The 19,548-nt window shown below is 42.9% G+C and overlaps 1 protein-coding gene and 1 long non-coding RNA gene across 3 annotated transcripts; one reads left to right on the forward strand and one right to left on the reverse strand.

Annotated features, from left to right (window-relative positions):
- Positions 1 to 1,681: 1,681 nt before the first annotated feature.
- LOC136712562 (uncharacterized) lies at positions 1,682 to 2,378 on the reverse strand. The gene is made up of 2 exons (XR_010804846.1): positions 2,093 to 2,378; positions 1,682 to 1,853 (listed from the first exon to the last, which is right to left on the reverse strand). It is a non-coding gene; the product is annotated as an uncharacterized LOC136712562 (long non-coding RNA).
- Positions 2,379 to 2,444: 66 nt separating this feature from the next.
- prpsap2 (phosphoribosyl pyrophosphate synthetase-associated protein 2) lies at positions 2,445 to 18,911 on the forward strand. 2 transcript variants are annotated; one of them, XM_066689203.1, is made up of 11 exons: positions 2,445 to 2,567; positions 4,141 to 4,301; positions 8,321 to 8,373; positions 11,285 to 11,351; positions 12,058 to 12,230; positions 12,513 to 12,628; positions 14,033 to 14,088; positions 14,658 to 14,806; positions 15,057 to 15,127; positions 15,650 to 15,796; positions 16,514 to 18,911. In XM_066689203.1, exons 2-11 carry the CDS (start codon positions 4,219 to 4,221, stop codon positions 16,670 to 16,672), a joined length of 1,074 nt encoding a protein of 357 aa, XP_066545300.1. In that variant the 5' UTR covers positions 2,445 to 2,567; positions 4,141 to 4,218; the 3' UTR covers positions 16,673 to 18,911. The 2 variants fall into 2 exon arrangements, with proteins under 2 accessions (XP_066545300.1, XP_066545301.1); XM_066689204.1 differs by lacking the exon at positions 2,445 to 2,567 and adding an exon at positions 2,797 to 2,907.
- The last annotated feature ends 637 nt before the right edge of the window (positions 18,912 to 19,548 follow it).

Below are 19,548 nucleotides of genomic sequence, written 5' to 3' on the forward strand. Positions count from 1 at the left end.
AAGAGGGTTATTATAAGGCAGCGATTCGGCGGCGACTCGACGGCGACACCTTGTGGACCTTGTTAAAGCAGCCATCGTTAATTGTCATCTTGATTTTAGCCAGTAATTCGATCACTTAACCAATTATTTGGCTTTTTCGAATGATAACCTGATAGACTTTAGCCTGATTCGATTTGTACTTTTTAAATTTACATTTGCATTTGGTAATAAAATAATTAAACTGGAAAGCTGCTGATGTGGTGTGACATCAAATACAGAACAATATTTGTAGTGCTAAGCTGTTAAACATGTTGTAAGTGGATTTCAAAAATACAAACTATTGTAACCTAGTTATATGATTGGACATCTGGAGCCAGTTTGATTTGATAGTTGACTTTTCTAGCGGACTGTATCTCTAAATAGTATTGTGATGCCAATTTTACACGTTAAACATGTATCATTGTATACATATTAGTCTTCAGGGATACTAGGTGTGGATATGCTTCTCACAATGGCATTATACTGTGTGGCAGGCTTTAAGGGAGGATATCTATGAGTTTTGATGCCTGCTGGTACAGTGTCTACATCTAAAACTGAGTTAACTGTTGAAAGATCACCAATATGCCCCCACTCCCTTTAAAAAATAGCCACCATGTGACAGGTAGACCCAGTAATTGCACAAAACCATTGTCCATCTTTGATCTATTCTATAATGTGTCCGGCCCATTGCCATTTTACATTTTTCACTCTTTCAGTGATCACATTGGTCACACATTTTCATTTGTTCTTGGATCCATTCATTTCTTTTTTCTCATTATTCCAAGCATTCATCTGTCCATGCTTCTTTGTGTCATCTGCAGTTTCTGTATAATTTTTGTATTTAGTATGCATTGATCAAATACTTTTCTCTTCAGGCAGATTGGTAGATTCCCTTTCAACAGTGTGCTGCTTCTTCCAAATGCACTTTATCCCATTTTTTACTCTTTACATTTCTTCCATAACTTCCCCACTGCGCTGATTTGTTTTCCAAGGTAGACATAACTTTTGACTTCTTCGAGTATATGTTGATCTACATCATTTTTCTTTGATTCAACAAAGCTGTTAAACAAGACTTTGGTTTTCCCCAGTTTCATTTTAAAATGCAAAACAAGGCCTCTGAATAGGAAAGAATCAAATTATTGCCCTAAAAAGTGATGATGGCACAACAATCAAAAACTAAAATGCAGAAGAGTGGAATAAACCTACAAAGACTTAAGAAGTGATGACAGCAATAAAGAAGAGGATGAGGTCTCAGAGAACACAAGTGAAATACCAGACTCCAGAAGACGTAGGCTATGCCATAAAGGAGATGAACAATTGAAAAGCACCTGGAGATGATGGAATCACAGTGGAGATCCTAAAAGAAACTGGAGAAGAAATAAACAAATACCAGACAAATGGAACAATGCAACCATCATCCTCCTTCACAAGAAAGTACACTGCAGAAGTATATGCCCATTAGTCTACTCCATCTTATACAGAGGGTGTATAGCCAAGCCAAGAGAACAAGCAGGACTCGGAAGTGGATCTAACATGATGGATCATATACAAGTTGTCCAAGAAATATTGGAAAATCCTCTGTGCCTGGGCTTTACTAACTACAAGAAAGCGTTTGATTGAATATATACAAACTCAGACATCAGAGCTGTAAGAAATCAAAATATTGAGGACACCTAAATAACTTTTATTAAATATATCTACAATAATGCTACATCACCAATCTGACTCCACTAAGACGCAGACCAGATCAAGACTTGTACAGGAGTACTTCAAGGAGACCTAATCTCTCCAAATCGCTTCACAGCAACTCCTGAAGAAGTGTCCAAGACTGTGGCCTGGGAAGAAAAAGGAATCTAGTTAAATAGAGCTTACTTGAACAACATATGATTTGCTAGTGATAGTCATATTTAAAAAAACAATTTACCAGCAGCTTCAATTTCAAGGAGAGGAAGAATACACTGGATATACATCTTAAACTGGGTACATATATAAAAGTGGTGCATCTTCAGCTCCCTCTTCACACTTTGTACAGTAGCTGTATAATAATGTTATTTGTATCATTATTGATACATACGTGAGTATGTAGAATGTGAATCTCAATGTCCATGTCTGTCCCCACATGTAAACACAGGTGACGCCACAGAGCGGCGCCTCCCGGAAACGCCTGTGCTTCCCAGTTGCTGTGTGTCTTGTGTAGTTTGTCATGATCTGTCGCTTTTCTCCGTGGGTTTAAACAGCCCGAGACGCAGCGTGAGGCCCGTTATTGGCTGGTAAATCAGGCAGCATGAAGTGAAGAACATGACGTCCAGGACCACCGCCTTTGACGCCATTTTGGCTCTAACTCCCCAAAGGCAGCGTGCTACACGGCCACTATCGCGGAGCCACAATGGCGCCCCTTCCCTCCTCTGAAATGGAACCTGTCTCCTCAGAAATCCGAGGCGTCGATTGGCGGAAGGGCCCATCAATCTCTCTCCGGGGGTTAGGTTGAACTCGGAGGCAGTGTTATGAGCCACAGGGCTGGCTAGGAGCTGAACAAAGAACGCAAACTGGTAAGGTTTTAAATAATCATCTGCATGAGCACTATTCATCCAACGCCAGAGCGCAGTTTAAGGGATCTGTGAGACCAAGCCGATGCTGTTATGCCTTAAGGGAGGGCAGTGGTTTAAAACCAGACGCGGGGCGATCCCTGTGGATGAGAGGCACTTTGCGGAAAAGGTCATCAGCTGATTGAGTCGTGTTTGTAATGATGGTGCACATGTCTGATCGCGCCGCTGCACCGGGACACACGGCGAGTGAAATCGGGGCGATGCGCGGTGCTAGGCTGGGTGGAAGTTGAAAGAAAGCCGCTTCTTTATCCGTGGTGCTGGTGGCGGGTACCTGGTGCTGAAGGTAGGGACATCCTGACACAGTTGACACCGCTAGTTAGGCTACAGCAGCCACCGTGTCATTAACAACCATTACAATCATCACACCCGCAGGCGTGACAGGTCGAGAGATGCGAGGAGCGGATATGGCAGCCAGAGGATGCGGACACATGCGCGGTCTCTGCAAGACACACGGGCGAAGTTGCTCGATGACAAAAAAAGAAAGAAATCGCCGGTTTCTCTGGCCATATCTGGTTTCGACAGCGGAGATTCGCGGAGCACAGATTTGTGGGGGGGAGGGGAGCACAAGTTGTCGTGAGATGTCGCACGGCCGCCCCGCTATCTGTCCAGACACACGGCACAGTGTGTGGGATCGAGATGTGTAGCAGCCTGAAGCCTTTATGGGAGGATTCACCTGTTAGCGCCGAGAGCTGTGTTTGCATGAAGCAGCTGCACAGTTTAGCTAGATTACAAAACCTGGCCATCAGCCTGTGTTTAATCTTTGACAAGCCCGGTGCTAATGACACGGGTCCCCTCAGGGCTTTATGCAAACCAGCGCCCTGACACACTGGTGGGTGTGAGAGAGGGAGGGCAAGGCCTTTATCTCCTCCACACATGACATTGCCTCGGCCGTTTTTACCAAGATAATTCAGACCCTTGGCATAGGCCTACATCAGTTTTTTTTGTTGTGTCTATAAATTATATATATTATACATGTGTGAGTGATACATGTGTTTGTATCTGTATACACAATATGTACTATGTGTGTATGTATGTGTATATTTGTGTGTGTGGACATATCATTTATATATTTTGTTTTATTAGGATTCTTAGCAAAGGCACCTTTTCAATATACTTCAACTTCATTTCTATCTTACTGCACACATGGCAAGTGTCAGGGTGTGTTTTGTGGCATGGCAGCTCTCGGCTCTGGCTGAGGAGGGAGATACGCGGTAATGGCGTTGTGCACATTTTCTCCCTTTGGTTCCTGAGCATGTCCCCAGGGAGGGTGGGCTGGGCCAGTCAGGGTCACTTATCTGGCTTGGACAGTTAAGCACCGTATTATTTTTTCTGAACAGACTGTGCACCCAAATAAATTGCATTAGAAACAGCAGTAGTTTTAGATGATCAATGCACTCTCGCCCCCCCCCAAAAAATCTATTATGTTTATGGTTACGGTTTATGGTATCCCAGGCTGGTGTGACGGCGGCTCTGGTGACTAACTGAGATGCTGAGACTGTGTGGCTGATGTTTGCAGGAAGGGTACAGCCGTACCTGGGTGCCCAGGGAGTTGCCTGCCCAGTCCCGAGAGGTTACCGCTCACCCGCAGCCAGCCATGAATGCCACCAAGGGAGGCCTGGTCATCTTCACGGCCAACTCCAACCCCTCCTGCATGGAGCTGGGCAAGAGGATCGCAGAGTGAGTACAGCCCGGGTCACCGACAGTGGTGCATTCTGAGTATGAAGGTTTGCATCCAGAAACCGCAAATCTTAACCGACCAAGCCAGCGTGTAATAGTTTGATCTCTAGGCTGTGTGCAGCTGCAACAGGAATGGTCTGGAAATGTGTTCTATATTAAGTGATCAACACTGTGAGTCACTTTAATACCAATCTATTTTTATAAATGCAGCCTGAAATAATGGAAAGAGTAAAACATGTAACGTAGCAACACCGCTGTTCAGCTGTAATTGTAACAACTGCCATTTTCCTTATGACAACATTCAGCCATTTTTTTTTTTTAAGTGCTGATGTATTACTGCAGAAATGAAAAAAAAAGCCCTAGAGGTAATACAAAAAAATAATGAATTGCCATTTCCACCCCCCCCCCCCCTTCTAACGGTGTTGAAATGAGTCAGACATGTTTTATACCTGCTCGTCTGGTTAATTAGCACTACTGTTAAAACGGGCTTTATCTGTCAGATGGAAAGATATGTTCAAACCGAGTTGAAAGAAAATTTTACAGGGGCCTTTTTTTCTTAATTTTAGATGTTTTTCACTCCTTCAGTTTTTGCCTTCTTGTCATAGAGAAACCGAAAACAAGAATCCCACAGAGTGAGAGAATCTTACTGCAGTAAAACCACGGAAGTGCATTATCCATCTTCAGTCTTTGTAGTACACATCCTCCAGAAATGAATGAGTGATATGTTGAAAAGAGATGAGGGTACACAGTAAATACACATGTAGACCCTCCTGCTGATCTTAGTGTTCTCAGTGTTTCACGTTGGAAAGTGTGTATAATATTGCATTGTTGTTACTTCTAATACCACTCTATGTTAGTGTGTCCAAAACCCCTGAAGCCACCTTGGATAATGTAATCTACCTTAACGATGTGACTTGTGCTGGCTTTAATACTGCTGCTCTTCTCTTTGGCGTTTTTGCCTAGGAGGTTGGTAAACCAGAATTGTCTTGCATAGAGTGTATATATCAAAATCAGTCAGGATATTTAGGAAAGAATGTTCTGGTCAATGTATAAAAATTGCCTTTATTTATTATAAGTAGTAAATACGTTTTTTATTTATTTATTAACTTATTTTGGTTGTGCAGAATTGTAGGAGTGTAAGGGTTAAGTTGGCATATAGTTCTGTGGCCAGGCTGTCGCTTCTGCTCAAATAAACAAATGTGATCCTCTGGCTCTGTGCTTCAGTGAGCTGGGAGCTGATTATCTCTCCACTTCAAATACCTTGTAGCAACTCCCTGTTCCCCCATGCCCCCCACTGTGTTCACTACTGATCTATTTTTATTGTCCTTTGCCACTTACCTGTCAGTTGGCTTCTCTCTGTGACAGGCTTGGAAAACTGCTCGGCCTGGTCTTGGATTGTATTGGACTTGGACTTGTATTGACCTCTGTGCTGGCAGCAGTACCGGTGTTGTGATTTACATGATCTTTTGATGAACCATACAATACAGGCTGTAATCAATAAGGTAAACCTAAAGGTTACTTAGTGCAGTATTAAGGCAGATCCCTACAGATTGTGGGGGAACATCGGAAGGTGTAACCATGTACGCCATGATTTAAACAAAATGTAAAAAATCACTGTGAAGACACCCTTTGGATATTTTGATTCATTAAATCATTGAATTCTCTTGCTAACAGTGGCAGAAGGGTTATGAATTCATAGAAAGCATGTGGATTGGTTGTGAAAACCACAGAAAACTGGTCATAAGTGTTTTGTCACAACAATCTCTTTGTCAATTTGGTCCTTCCAGTGTCTGCTCAAGAGACACTGGTTCAGACTATACCTGTAATACTGCAGCCAATATGTCCTGGACAGCTCAGCACTTTCACACATCATGTGATATCACTGATATGCTCCCTTGTGCTCCTGATTGCTTATGTATTTAGTGCTTTTAATCATTTTACTGTAACTCCTTCTATACTTAAGACTACCCTACCCCTTGGCACACACCAGGAGTGAAACCCTTCTATGTTCTGCTCTTGTTTGAGCTCGTTTTCACTACGATTCATGCTTACTTTATTTTGCACTTATTGTATTTTCTGGACTTTGCAAGGCTTTGAAAATGTTTCTTTTGAAAACTGTAAGTCTCCGTGCATGAGGGTGTCTGCTAAGAAATACATAATCATAGTGGACTAAATTTATTACAGTTATTTTCTGACACTTTTTTTTTTTTTCAGGGTTCCACAAAAGTAAGATCTGTTACTAAAAACAAATGACATATTTAGTTCTAAACCATTATCCGTTTTTGTAATTTGTATTTCATTCTGGAATGACACACTAAACAGATTTCATAATCATTTGGTAAATACCCATGAATTACATGGATTTTAAATGTTAATGATATATACTAAGCATTACAAACCACATACAATTACCAAATGAATAACTGGGTAAATGTAGTCAAGATTGCTTAGGAAGAAATGTTTTCAGAGGCATAAATTATGGGTTATTTTCACCACTCCAGTGCTGTTAATGCGATTTGCTATCTGATCCAAAAGTGAGAGATGCTGTAATGTGTGGAGCTGGAGCGCGGAGCAGTGGAGCAGCAGCTTTCTGCCCGGAGCGGCAGAGAGGAATATTTTGCCTGTTCTGCGCTCCAAAGAATTCATGGCTAAAGCCTCAAATGAGAAGGAAATGCTGGGAAGCAAATTTTCTGGTTTTGTAAAATTTGACCTTTCTGCATTTCTATTAGTTTTATTTAAAAGATTGTCTGTTTTCGTAATACCAGGTGATCCTTAGGAAATCTGATAAATAAATATATATATTACAAAATTTGACTTAGGTTTGACCACTTTGTTTGATTTCAGTTTCATGTGAATGCGAGTTTAGCTGTTTGTCTGACCACGGTGGTTGTTTGATACAAGAAGAAATACAATTAAAAAATGTCTCTGGGGAACAGGTTCATTTACACACGGTCGGGCAGGAGGGGCCGTGTACGCGCTGCATTTGCCAGTTAAACTCCATTAGCTTTACAGTGCAATGTGAAAGTCCTAGTTTGCTCATAAGTGAGACCTTTAATTCGTCAAATGCAGTACTAATATGAAACTGGCTTTCAGCAAGATTTGATTTTACCTTTCAGCAGTGCATTAAAAACGAAGCGGAGGAATGTTGACGGTTTAATGACCAATGCAGTTGAACAGGCAGGGATGACTGGCAATAAAAGAACAAAGAAAATTAAGGCCCCCCCAACTATTATTCAGTCCTCTTTCTCTAAGGTTTTTATATTATTGGCGAGTTCAATACATGTAGAACAGCACTGGGGGGTTCAGGTTTCAGAGTGTTTTCTATCTACACCGCTGGATCAATCAGACCCTGAGAAATTCTGCTTTTAGCAATCCGGTATCTTCAGTTATGGGATTGCTAACCTATTCATTGATGCAACCTGGGTTTTGACATCTCAAGGCTGCTTGGAAACGTACAGCTAATCCTCCAAGAGTACAGAGTTCATCCATCTCTTCGATTTCTGGATGGGAAAGCCTTGAAGCAAGAGGGGAGACCGACTGGTTGTCTTAACAGATCAGGGTTTAACAGAGTTAACACGGTTTTTATCAAAGACCTAAAGAATTCACTGACTGATCATTTAGTTTTTATTGAAGAATATGCTAACATTAAGTTTTGTCTTAAAGTTTATAACGGGGAGGGTGGGAAATGTTGGTATACTGCACAATATTTTATGCAATGTCTGTGCGTCTCAGTCAAGCTCTCATATTCCTCATTATAAATTTCAATTCTTTGAAAACAAGATAGCCAACATGAAATATCCAGTCTCTGGCCTGTAATGGCTCAGTGCAGTAGCAGGACATGGTTCTATCTGAAACACAACATCTGAAACAAGTTCTGGTCACCCAGGACAAAGCAAAGTTGAATCGGAACCATAATCCGTTCTTATTCCCATCCGTATACAGTGTATGTAGGCCTTGAGTTGATTATTAATCCACTTTTGATAAAAAATATAATACATGTGATCTCTCTCTTTTTCTAGGCGTCTAGGGGTGGAGCTGGGAAAAGTACAGGTCTACCAGGAAGCCAACAGAGGTAAGTACATACAACATACCTGTATAACTAATAAACTGTCAGACATAGCCTGCTCTGACCAGTCTTCTGCATAATTTTGCAATGCCCCCACCCCCCCATGACCTGCTTAGGCAAAGAAAATAGTGAGTAGTTGCATTTGCGTACATCTGTTGACTGCAGGCCTCCCACTACTGATTGATTCACTATGTTGTCATTATATGGAGAATGTCTCATCTCTGACTCTCCTCTCCCGCAGTCAGAGAAGGGACCGTGGATCTATCTGTGCATTGTTGCCTGCCTGGTTATAGGGATGGGCTTGGGATAGGTTGTAGTGAGGCTTCTATGTTGATAAGCCTTTAGTTCTAGAGTTTGTCGCCCTGACAGTAGTTAGAGTAAATTGGAAGAGACATTACTCTCTTTCTTCACTCTGTTCTGGAAGATCAGGCCATAGAGGCTGGGAGAAACTGGTTTAAGGAGGAGTAAGGTAAAAGGAGGCAGAACTACACATTTAATTTGTTAATCCATGAAATTGTCTATCTGGTTCATCCAATTCAAACTCCTCATCTGCCTAGTGAGCTTATGGTAAAGCATGCCACTCTCAATAAGGGGGCTACATGGCAGTAGGGAGTATAGTTGATTCCCTGCACACCTGGAATGCTCAGTGTATGAAATATCTTGCAGTTGCTGCCAATTGTGGATTTATTGACATTTTAACCAATGGGTATCCAGCTTCCAACCCAACTAACAACCCCCATAGACGAATGTAGTAAAAGTTAAGTAATTTATTTTGACATGGACTCTGTTGACTAAGAGAACAATGACCTGTCCATGAAACTGGTTGAATGCATGAACTGCAGGAGGGGTGTGGTTTATATAAATACTAATACTTTTCATTTTAGGATATGTAAATAACAAATGAAACACAAAATAGTTAGTTTTGTTGTGTTGGCATTTCCACCCCGAGTCTAATCCTGACGTTAATGTCAGATGGGATGCAGATGAGATGCTCCAGGCTTTCCTGTTAATGTTTGCCCAGCTTGAACTGCGCGAGAATTATTAAACTCCTCGAAAATGCTTCTGGAAGTTAAGTAAACAGCATGCAAATATGCCTTTTACATTAGCTTGGCCTCGAATCACCGGTCTTCTGGAGTTGCTCCGTGCTGTGTGAATTGGAGTCGAGGGATAAACCCCTGAATGCATGCACGCACACACGCATGCACACACACAGTGACCAATGCGAGTCCTGTGCTGTGTTGCCTGGGCTCCTCGGTAAAGATGAAGGAAATGTCCAACCAGTAGGTGTGTCCAGTGCAAAGCGTCCTGGTTGGCCCTGCAGTGATGGGGGGTCTGAGGAATGCAGTCGGTGTCGCTGCACAAACCAGTTATTCATTGTTGGAGACAATGGAAATGTGATGTATGACAGGGACCTACCTGACTCATCAGAAATGCTGATCATTTTCAAGGCGCAGTTTTTATTTTTGAATTCAGTTCATTTTTCTTTTCTACCCCCTGGGATTGAAATTGCCAGTTGTTAATCAGATTGACTCACCATTATGACGACTGTGCTTAATGTTGGCACTAAGTATATAAGCAAACTGCAAGTGTCCTTCAAAATGTTGGCTGCCAAATTGCTTTTCACACTATCAGTCCACAGATCAAACATGGCGGGAGCTTTCTGCAGAATATACAAAAAGAATGAAAGCATTTACCCAGTTCAGTACGGCACAAACCAAAGCACATGTTTTTATACAGTAGCAGTTATTAAAACTTATCACTTCAGTCTGGGAACCTCGTACACAAGAAATATCCATATTCCAGTTTAAAATAGGAGTCTTGTTCTGCTGATTATGGCTGTATCAAGCCCATTGTTGCGGCTAAATTAGTATTTACTGTAGTGCGCTGATAGTACCGAAGTGCTGCAGTTACTGATAGCATATCTCTCTTGCTTTCTCTCTCCCTGATAGTGGGACTGGAATGTGGCTGTTTGTTTTGGCTGGGTCAACCCTGTCCAGCTCATGCCAGGCATGTCTAACTGGATCACAAAAGGCAAGCCTGCTGATGCCTAATGTGACTGGGACTGCAGGGTGGCGCAGGCACTATGCACCGTGCTTGGGTGTGCATGACCCTTCTTAAGCACTCCCGATCCTTGCAGCCTGGGGCTTTGTGAGGCTGGGGTGGACACCAGGGCTGGAATTCCTGGTGTCTCAATGTTAAGAGGTTTAGAAGGGTTTCTGAGGCATGTGTGCAGTGTGTGGCTTTAGACCTGATTGGTTTTCTGTGTGGTTTTGAAGGACCAGTTATTTATACATGCGTCCATGTGTTGGGGCTCTGGTATTGCCCAGCCTTTCACACTCATGTTAATAATACCATGTGGTTGGATTTCCATTCAGCCACATTTTTCAAAGATGATCTTTTAGTATTCATTAATTTGCATTTCCTACAAGCGGTGGTGAAAGGCCATGGTAAAGTGCTTTGGTGTTTACAGTAGGAATCTAAGGCATTGCAGTGCTCCAGTATCTGGCTTTTTGCTGTACAGTGTAATTCCAAATGTGTAATGTAGGTATTGGGTTTAAATAGGCTGGTGATTCAGCTGAAGAACAAATACTTAAAATACAGATAGTGCCCCCCTGTGGTGAGAACTTTAAACCACAACTTTGCAAGGTTATTTATCTTTCCTCTTGATTATTTTGATACTTTCTAACCTGTACCTCTCTCTGGGCTACATTAATAAACAAATACATTTAAAAAAAGCAAAACGCAAGTGCAACAGCTTAAAATTAAAGTATCTGCAGAGACTCTAAAAGACTGAAATATTCACACCACACCATTGCTGATCTTTGTATTTGCCGAATGTAAAAAAATACATATAAATACTGTGCCTAGTCACAGCTCAGCTCTCTTCCCTGATTGCTGCTCTCTTTTCTCTCCCCAGAAACCAGAGTGCAGATCCAGGAGTCGGTCAGAGGGAAAGATGTCTTCATCATCCAGACAGTGTCAAAGTAAGTGTGGTGCTTGCCCCCACACCCTGGATATATGACTGTATGTGCAGATGGAGCTATACCCAAACTGTGCTGAGCGCAATTGTTAAAAACGAAATGTCATCGGATTCTGTTTTAAGTACAGTATGGCTTCCAACTACGATTCTTCAGAACATTTGTGTTTTCAAGTAAAAATTTTAAAAATTAAAATTAAAAATTTTCCAGCAGGTTTTACAGCGGTGGTGCCCCATCCTTGTTCTGTTGACCCAATGTCCCACTGGTTCTTGATGCAGCGTCACCCTGAATTAAATAATTAAAACTTCTTTGAACTACTAATTTGCTTTATTTGACTCTTAAAATGAATTTGATTTACATAACGTTGTAGATTTTGGGTGTGTTATGTACTTCTATATTGATCTCCAATGGTATAAAATTGTTAATGATCTCTGAGTAGGTGAATTATTAGTATAATTAAGGAATTGAGAGAACAAAAACTAGCAGGACATTGGGTCGCCAGGACCAAAACTATTGTTTTACAGGCCTGTATAAACCATCAGCTGTGTTAGACCTGAGGAAGGACTTCAACTGGATCAGTTAAATAAAAAAAAATCGACCAATTGACCGAATAAGAGCCCAGGTGGAATGGAAGCTAGAGGCACTCGAGCCCTCAAGGATGCGATAAGAAGAACACTGCCCATCTTAATGAGTGTCTCTCGGTTTCCTTCAGGGATGTCAACACCACCATCATGGAGCTCCTTATCATGGTGTACGCATGCCGGACGTCCTGTGCTCGCAGCATCATCGGTGTCATCCCCTACTTCCCCTACAGCAAGCAGTGCAAGATGAGAAAGAGGGGCTCCATCGTCTCCAAGCTGCTGGCCTCCATGATGTGTAAAGCAGGTGGGCGGCCCAATTCTTTCCCTGATCCAGGACTTCCCAACTTCTGCTTAGCCTGACCCCATTTAAACGCGGGCCAAATTCTTCTCCAGCCCCAAAATGCTGCACAGACAAATCCTCAATCCTCAAGTATTGCCGTTTATACATACAAATGTAAAGCATTTTACAGAAATAATGGAAATAACAAAAATACTAAGAACAAAATTCACTTCTCGCTAATCCAAAATCTCCTGGTCACATGATCACCTCTCCCTGCTCACTGTCATAGTCTTGTACGTCCTGTAGGCTTGACGCATCTGATCACCATGGATCTACACCAGAAGGAAATCCAGGGCTTCTTTAACATCCCAGTCGACAACCTGCGCGCCTCCCCTTTCCTCTTGCAGTACATCCAGGAGGAGGTAAGGCCGGCCCCATGATCAATCTGAAGCCCATCTGTTATGACGCACTACAGCAGGCAGCACTTGAGTACCTCCTTATGCTTGCTGCCTTTTATGTAATTCTGAAAGAGCCACCAGTCCTTCCAGTGAGCTCCAGCCTTTTAATGAGACTTCCAACCTTCTGTTCATTCAAATCTGCTGCAAGGTACACCACAGGCCCCTTCACTGCTGTCCACCTGTACTGTACCATGACATCTCCTGTTAAATTAGTTAAAGGAAATGGATTTCATTTAGTGACCGTAAGCAAGATTGGATGCTCAATCCATATTCTATGGGGAACTCTGTGATTATGGGATAGGATCATATGTATCACTAGCCACATTTTTAAGGTACTTCGTGCTTGACCAAAGCAAAACATCGACCTTCACTTCAAATAGCTGAGTACAATCCTGCATCATGCCACGCTTTTGTTTGTCAGAAGCCACTATTACTTCTAAATCGCAACTTGCAATAAGATGCAAGTCTAGGGGCCATCTTTTCACCAGCATAGGACGATGAGCCTGTTTTGCCAGGTTTGCTCAGTGTCCATGCACAAATAAACAAATCAGCACTAACTGTTCACTTCAGTTCCTTTGTTGTTTTCCTTGCACAACACAAGCAGTTTTTTGTTTGAAATAACGAAGTTTCCTCCCATTTGGAATTACATTAGCAGATGGGAATAAAGTACTATACAAAACATTTATTTTGTGAAAACCACACACTGCAGAACAATGATATTGGGTGGGTACACACACACACATGACCATGGGGGGCATCCATGAATATTCAATATCTTTAATAATGAACAGCTTCAGGCAGCTGTGTACGGTGTCCCCTCAGGCATGTAAGCCATCATGGACACTAATGGTGGTCACACAGACCTGCCCTCTGGTGTGTACTCTCATTGTGAAGGGAACATGTTCCCCATGGTCCCATTTGTATGTGTATCTGTGCCCAGTCTTCACCCGCCAGGTGCTTGAATAGGCCAGCACCCTGAATGTGTTTTTTCCCCTCAAAAGCACTTTCAATTCACTGCCGGATGAAACTACTGCAGCACTGTGAGTGGGCAGTGAGGGGAGAGTCCTTGTGTAGTTGTCAAGGTAGACAGCATTTTGAAACGTCTCTCCCGTCTGAGAGAGGGTTCGTTATTGGTTCAAGAAGTCTGTTTTTAGTCCTTGTGAGGTTTCTAATGGAGTTGAACCACAAAGCCTGATTGGTTGTTGCCGCCAAACAAACATGGCCTTTTCCCGCGTGCGTGTGTGCGTGCATGTGCCTTGTGAATGTGTGTGTGTTTGCATGTATGTGCGAGTGTGTGCAGTTTTCTGAGTTAGTCCTGAGCAGTTAACCTGGCAGTGAGGGTTGGGTATATGTGTTTAAAATCTGCAGATCCCTGACTATAGAAATGCAGTAATTGTGGCCAAATCTCCAGCCTCAGCCAAAAGGTAAGCACCTCTTGGACTTTTTGTGTGTTTTCAAATATATATTTATATTTCCTAATGCAAACAAACTTAGAAATGAGCCCAATTAGTGAATTGTTTATAGGACGCGGTATTATACTAGTATTATAGTATAAATGTCATATTCTACTATAGTGCTGCTGGTTGTGACTTCTGCGTGTCATGTATGTGTCTGTCAGTGATATTTACTGTGTTTGCGTGAGCAACAATGGAGAGATTGCAATATGGACACAGTAGCAGAAGTAGGCCTTAAGGAATTCCTTTCTGCTTTACCATCTGCATTTGATTGCTAGGTTTCATTATGAATCATTATTTCCTTATTCCTGTAAAGCTTGAGACCACTTCTTTACTGTCTCTTCCACATTCAATATTCTGTCTCTCACAGCTGTAGTTGAAAGGCTGGTTTTATAGTGAGAATAGAAGTATATCGTGGAGTTTTATTGGAGAGCTGTGTGTTGATGCAATGCTAGCTACTGTGGGCAGGGATGTCTGCCGCTGTGCAGCAGCAGAGCGGGCCGCAGCCTCAGTGACGGCGCTGTTGTGTGGTCTTGCAGGGCCCAGTCGTTTGCGGAGCGCCTGCGGCTGGGCATTGCGGTGATCCACGGCGAGGCGCAGGACGCTGAGTCAGACCTGGTGGATGGACGCCACTCGCCGCCCACTGTCAAGAACATGGGAGCCATCCACCCCAGCCTAGAGATACCTTGTGAGAAACCGCACTGCACACACGCCACTCCCCAGAGCTCGGGCCGAACTGACACCGAGATGCACACACAGGGCAAATCCTTTTCAGTCTGTTTGCCTTATTCTTATTTTTCTTTTCCCTGCTGTGACACTGATATTTTGCTGACGCACACAGCTAAAGTTAGGAAAGTCATTGACTTCATGGTTTTCTGCACTTTGGATTTCTTTATGTAATACATTTCCTGGTTTTCTCCTTGTGTGTTGGTGTGCAGTGCTGATTCCCAAAGAAAAGCCCCCGATCACAGTAGTGGGAGATGTAGGGGGGCGCATCGCCATTATTGTGGTAAGTAGTGTGCCTGTGTGTGTGGGTGTGAGAGTGTAGTACATTCCAAGTACTATAAACTGAAAGCACATGTTTCCAAACTGCTGAGTCGTATATGTATGCTGAAACTTGTGGAGTGAATGTACTAGATACTGAAACAACACATACGTCTGAAACTACATGTCGCCTACTGACACTAGTGAAAGCTCATCAACTCTAACCTTATCAGCTTGTTCCATATGGTGAAAAAATTCATACTGAAACCTTTGGCAATATACATAAACTATATATATATATATATATATATATATATATATATATATACACAAACTGAAACCACACATGCTATAATACTGAATCTTTTCACACTAGATGTATATACTGAAAGTAATGAAGCCTTGTTACTATATACGGACACCTGGTTCCCAATGCACTGAAATTATTGAAGCTTCATATAATGATCTGAAATGTTATGTAGTTGTACGGAGTTAGAATTGGGTGATCTCCCTAACGGTGCCATTTGGCGTGCATGTGTCTTATCAGGATGACATCATCGACGACGTGGACAGTTTCCTGGCGGCGGCCGACACTCTAAAGGAGAGGGGGGCCTACAAGATCTACGTCATGGCCACCCACGGCATCCTGTCCTCCGACGCCCCACGCCTCATAGAGGAATCTGCCATTGATGAGGTCTTTATAATTAAGTGTGGGGAGGGGCAATTCTGCTGTAAATGACATTACATCCCAATTCGGCCCAAGAAACATCCGTGCAAAGGGACTGAGAGAGAAATGTCTTGTGAACCTTTATCTTCTGGTATGATGGCCACTTATTTGAGCCTGTAGTGCTAGGGCAAGTTAAAATCAGTCAGTTGAGAATTAATGAGTGGATGTTACAGATCCCTGGGAGCAATTCTTGGGACAGACGCTATTCTAGACCGCTGCACTAAAATCATATGGTTGACAGGAATGTGGACCATTAGGTGGTGCTGTTCCTCCCTGGACCAGTAAATTTAGACCACTGTTGTCCAATCCTGGTGCACTTTTAGAAGTCACTGCAAAATGTGCCTGCTTATTTAGAGTGAAGTGCCAAGCGTCTTTTAGAAATGGATTATGTTATGATGAGCTATAAAGTGTATTATAAGGGTCCTAACTCCATCTTTCTCGATCCGAACTGATGTTTCCACGTCTCACGGAATTGGCTCAGTCAGTTCTGTCCTCTTGGTCTGTCTCTCCTGGGTAATTGAGCCACTGATGCATGCGAGCACATCCATAGACAGTCCTGTCCTTATGATGGACGAAATCGTCCCCCTCCCATCTCTTCAGCACATTGGAGGGGTTCCTTGAGGATGAAAAGGCCCTGTGAACATCTGCAAAGTCTCACTGTTGTGATCGCTGCTGTCGTTACAGGTCGTAGTGACAAACACAATCCCCCACGAGATTCAGAAGCTGCAGTGTCCGAAGATCAAGACGGTGGACATCAGCATGATCCTGTCTGAAGCCATCCGGCGCATTCACAACGGGGAGTCCATGTCCTATCTATTCCGCAACATCGGGATGGATGACTGAGCCAGGCCCCGGGATGCCTCGACCCGCGGTGCGGACCGAGCGATCTGGACTCTGCACTGAGGCCAAGTCTTCTTCGTGGCAACCATTTTTTATTTTGTTTCTTTTGATTTTATTGCGTTTTAAATCCTCTCTGCTGCAGTGAATTGTGCACAAATTCCAAAAGCGGTATGCCATAGCTTTATTTTTGTAATTTTTTTTTATTTTTTTTGGGTCATGATTTAAAGATTTTTTTTTTAGATGTACCTTCCACCTCTCTCCCTCCCCCCTTTTCATTTTGATTCACCTTGAGTCTTTTTAAGTTATTCGGTTTCCTATCGGGATCTTGGTAATTTCTTGTTGACTAAGAAGTGCTGCCGGTATTGAGAGACCCAAATCTGTGTTTTTATGCTTCTTGAATTCTCGATGAACAGAAGGAGGGGGTGGGTGGGGGGAATCTAAAATGCAGCTGAAATACTGAAATGATTGTATATATTTCTGAAAAAACATGACTGAGCCACCTTTGAAATGGGAGGGGGGTGTGCATAGATTGCGACAGTGTACTTCTCGTCTGTGACATTCCAGTAGTGTTGCCTGCACTGCACACTTCCCTGTAATCTCTGTTTGGGGACATTCTCCTACTTTTTTTCCTCTCCCCATTTTGCTTTTTTATAACCCTGCTCTAAGCTTAGATTCAGCCCGTATCTCCCAAAGCAGTTTCTCTTATGCCAAGCTGTCGATACCAATCCAGGCAACATCTCGTTGTGCCTCCCCAGCGCTCCAGCAGGGTTGATTTTAAGTATAGCTGTCTTGTTGCCACTCTGGCCTGGCGATGCCTGTGCCCTTGGCGTTTGCAGTGGCACGGCTTTTCCAGCTTCTATAGAGTCAGACCCGTTTTCTTCAGTACAAAATGACACGGCATGCTTAAAGCCCATGCCGGTATGCTTTCATTTATTTTGTTTGCATCAGTGATTGGTGGAGGGGGAGGAGCTGCTTCCTGTTCCTGGATTCAGTTCTCATTTATTTATGTGGTGCTTCCTTCCTCCTGTTCGAGGACCTGCTGACCCATGGCTGGCCCTCTTTCTACTTGATGGTCCTTCACTGTCCAGCTCACCATTCACTCGCACACTGCTACCCCATTACGTAGTGAATATCACTGGCCCACCGACAGCATCGCTGCCCCTAACCTTCGCCGTTACACACTCCCCAACACGGCCAAGTCACCCGGCTGTCCCTCACAGTCCAATCTTTCAGTCGTACAAACTTCACAGCGGCTCCCCCTGCCTGGCCACTTAGTACACTAGAAAGCGAAACCTTCCAGTGGAAAACCCCCGAGCGCCCTGAGGCACAGACGTTCGCCAGCAATATGTTTTGTTGAAATGACACTTCTTATTCCTCTTTTTTTTGCCTCCTCTTGTTTTTTCTCATGGGTGGCTCTTCACACATTTACATTTAATGTCTGATGGTCCAGAAACACTGACATAGCCTATAACACTGTCCCTAGCTGTCCTTACCGTTACAGAGGGTTTAACACCCCAACACCGTTCCCAGTAGTCCTCCACGGTTCACAGCACTGTCTGCTCCGTTATATATGCCTTCACAAGCTCGGCCCGGGCGCAGGTGCTGGTTCCCTGGCTTGTTGTAGTGAAACTGCTTTTAGTTGGAACTTTTCTGACAACTGTGTCATCATGCCTTTAGACTTGCTATACAGTAAGAAATTCAGAATTTATTACTATTATGATTTATTTTTTAAACGGACACAAAACTGGAAATTTATAAGGGATGAGCAAAGCTAAGCCTTAGAATCATGTTTGAAAAATACCTAACTATATGAAGGGATTGTTTGCTGACTTCTAGTGAAAGTAGACTTGAGATGCATTTTTAAGTTTGAATGACAAGATCCTCACACACCACCGCGCCCTAACAAACAATCCAGAGAAAGAGAGTGCTCTAATTTTCTCCTTTTCTGGTTCAGACCTTGCTCTGGTCATTCTCATCCCGTTTTCAGTGCAAGTTACTCATCGGAGAAGGAGCGAGACCCTCCTCTCCATGCTGTGAAATGAACTGTTGGGTTGAGAAGTCCATTTTCACAGTGTGTGTGGGTTAATGGATCATTGTAGTGACAATTCAAGCTTACAGGGATAATGAAATAAAAGCAGTTTGTATGTGATTAAAAGAAGAAAGGAAGAAAAAAAAAAACGCTTTTGTATTTATTTTCTGCAAACGAGGACAAAAGTGAAATAAATGAAACTTTCTCAGAGGGTATCTTGCCTTGGTTATGATTTCTTTCTCAGTGTATGGCACAGCCTGTGTGAAAATGGTCACCTGGTTGACCAAGAAAGAATAATTCAAGTTTGGTTGGTGTCTCCCTTGTCTCAGATCCTTGACTCGCAATATCACACTTTTTGGTTCAGTCAGATGACATCCCGTTTGCATCAAACCTTAATTCAATTTGAGATTAGTTTGCACATCAAAGGTTTAGTTTTGGTCTAGTGTGTTCATTTTTTAACCTGTCCTTTCCTGAATAATCTAAACTTGAGGCTGGGGCTTTAGACCTGTTCAAGTCTGCCAGTGATTTAGATGAATGATAATTGACTCTTTTTTTTTTTTTTTCCCTTCCCTGTCCTCTCTCTCCAAGCCACTTGACGTCAGCTAAGCAGTTTGTGCCATCTGGTCTTGGAAGCAGTTAGGCTGAAGTGTGCTGGAAAAACAAAAATGAACAAGTGTGTTTATCCCTCCCCCAAAACTAGGGACTGGGATTTATTCAAACCTGAGAATGTGATAGGTGCTGGAAGATCATCATCTCAACGAGCACAAGAGTCTCTGGGGCTTACTTGATAAATACTAAGGGGTCTCCCAGCTTGGTTGTAGAGAGCGCAATGTCGTGTTCAGTGTATAGC

Source organism: Amia ocellicauda, chromosome 17, assembly GCF_036373705.1.
Source record: "Amia ocellicauda isolate fAmiCal2 chromosome 17, fAmiCal2.hap1, whole genome shotgun sequence".
NCBI classification, from domain to species: Eukaryota; Metazoa; Chordata; class Actinopteri; order Amiiformes; family Amiidae; genus Amia; species Amia ocellicauda.

Coding starts and splice junctions, on each gene's coding strand:
- prpsap2 (XM_066689203.1), top strand. CDS start 4,219: ATGAATGCCACCAAGGGAGGCCTGGTCATCTTCACGGCCAACTCCAAC. Junction 4,302..8,320: donor CTGGGCAAGAGGATCGCAGA/GTGAGTACAGCC, acceptor CTCTTTTTCTAG/GCGTCTAGGGGTGGAGCTGG. Junction 14,089..14,657: donor TCTCCAGCCTCAGCCAAAAG/GTAAGCACCTCT, acceptor GTGGTCTTGCAG/GGCCCAGTCGTTTGCGGAGC.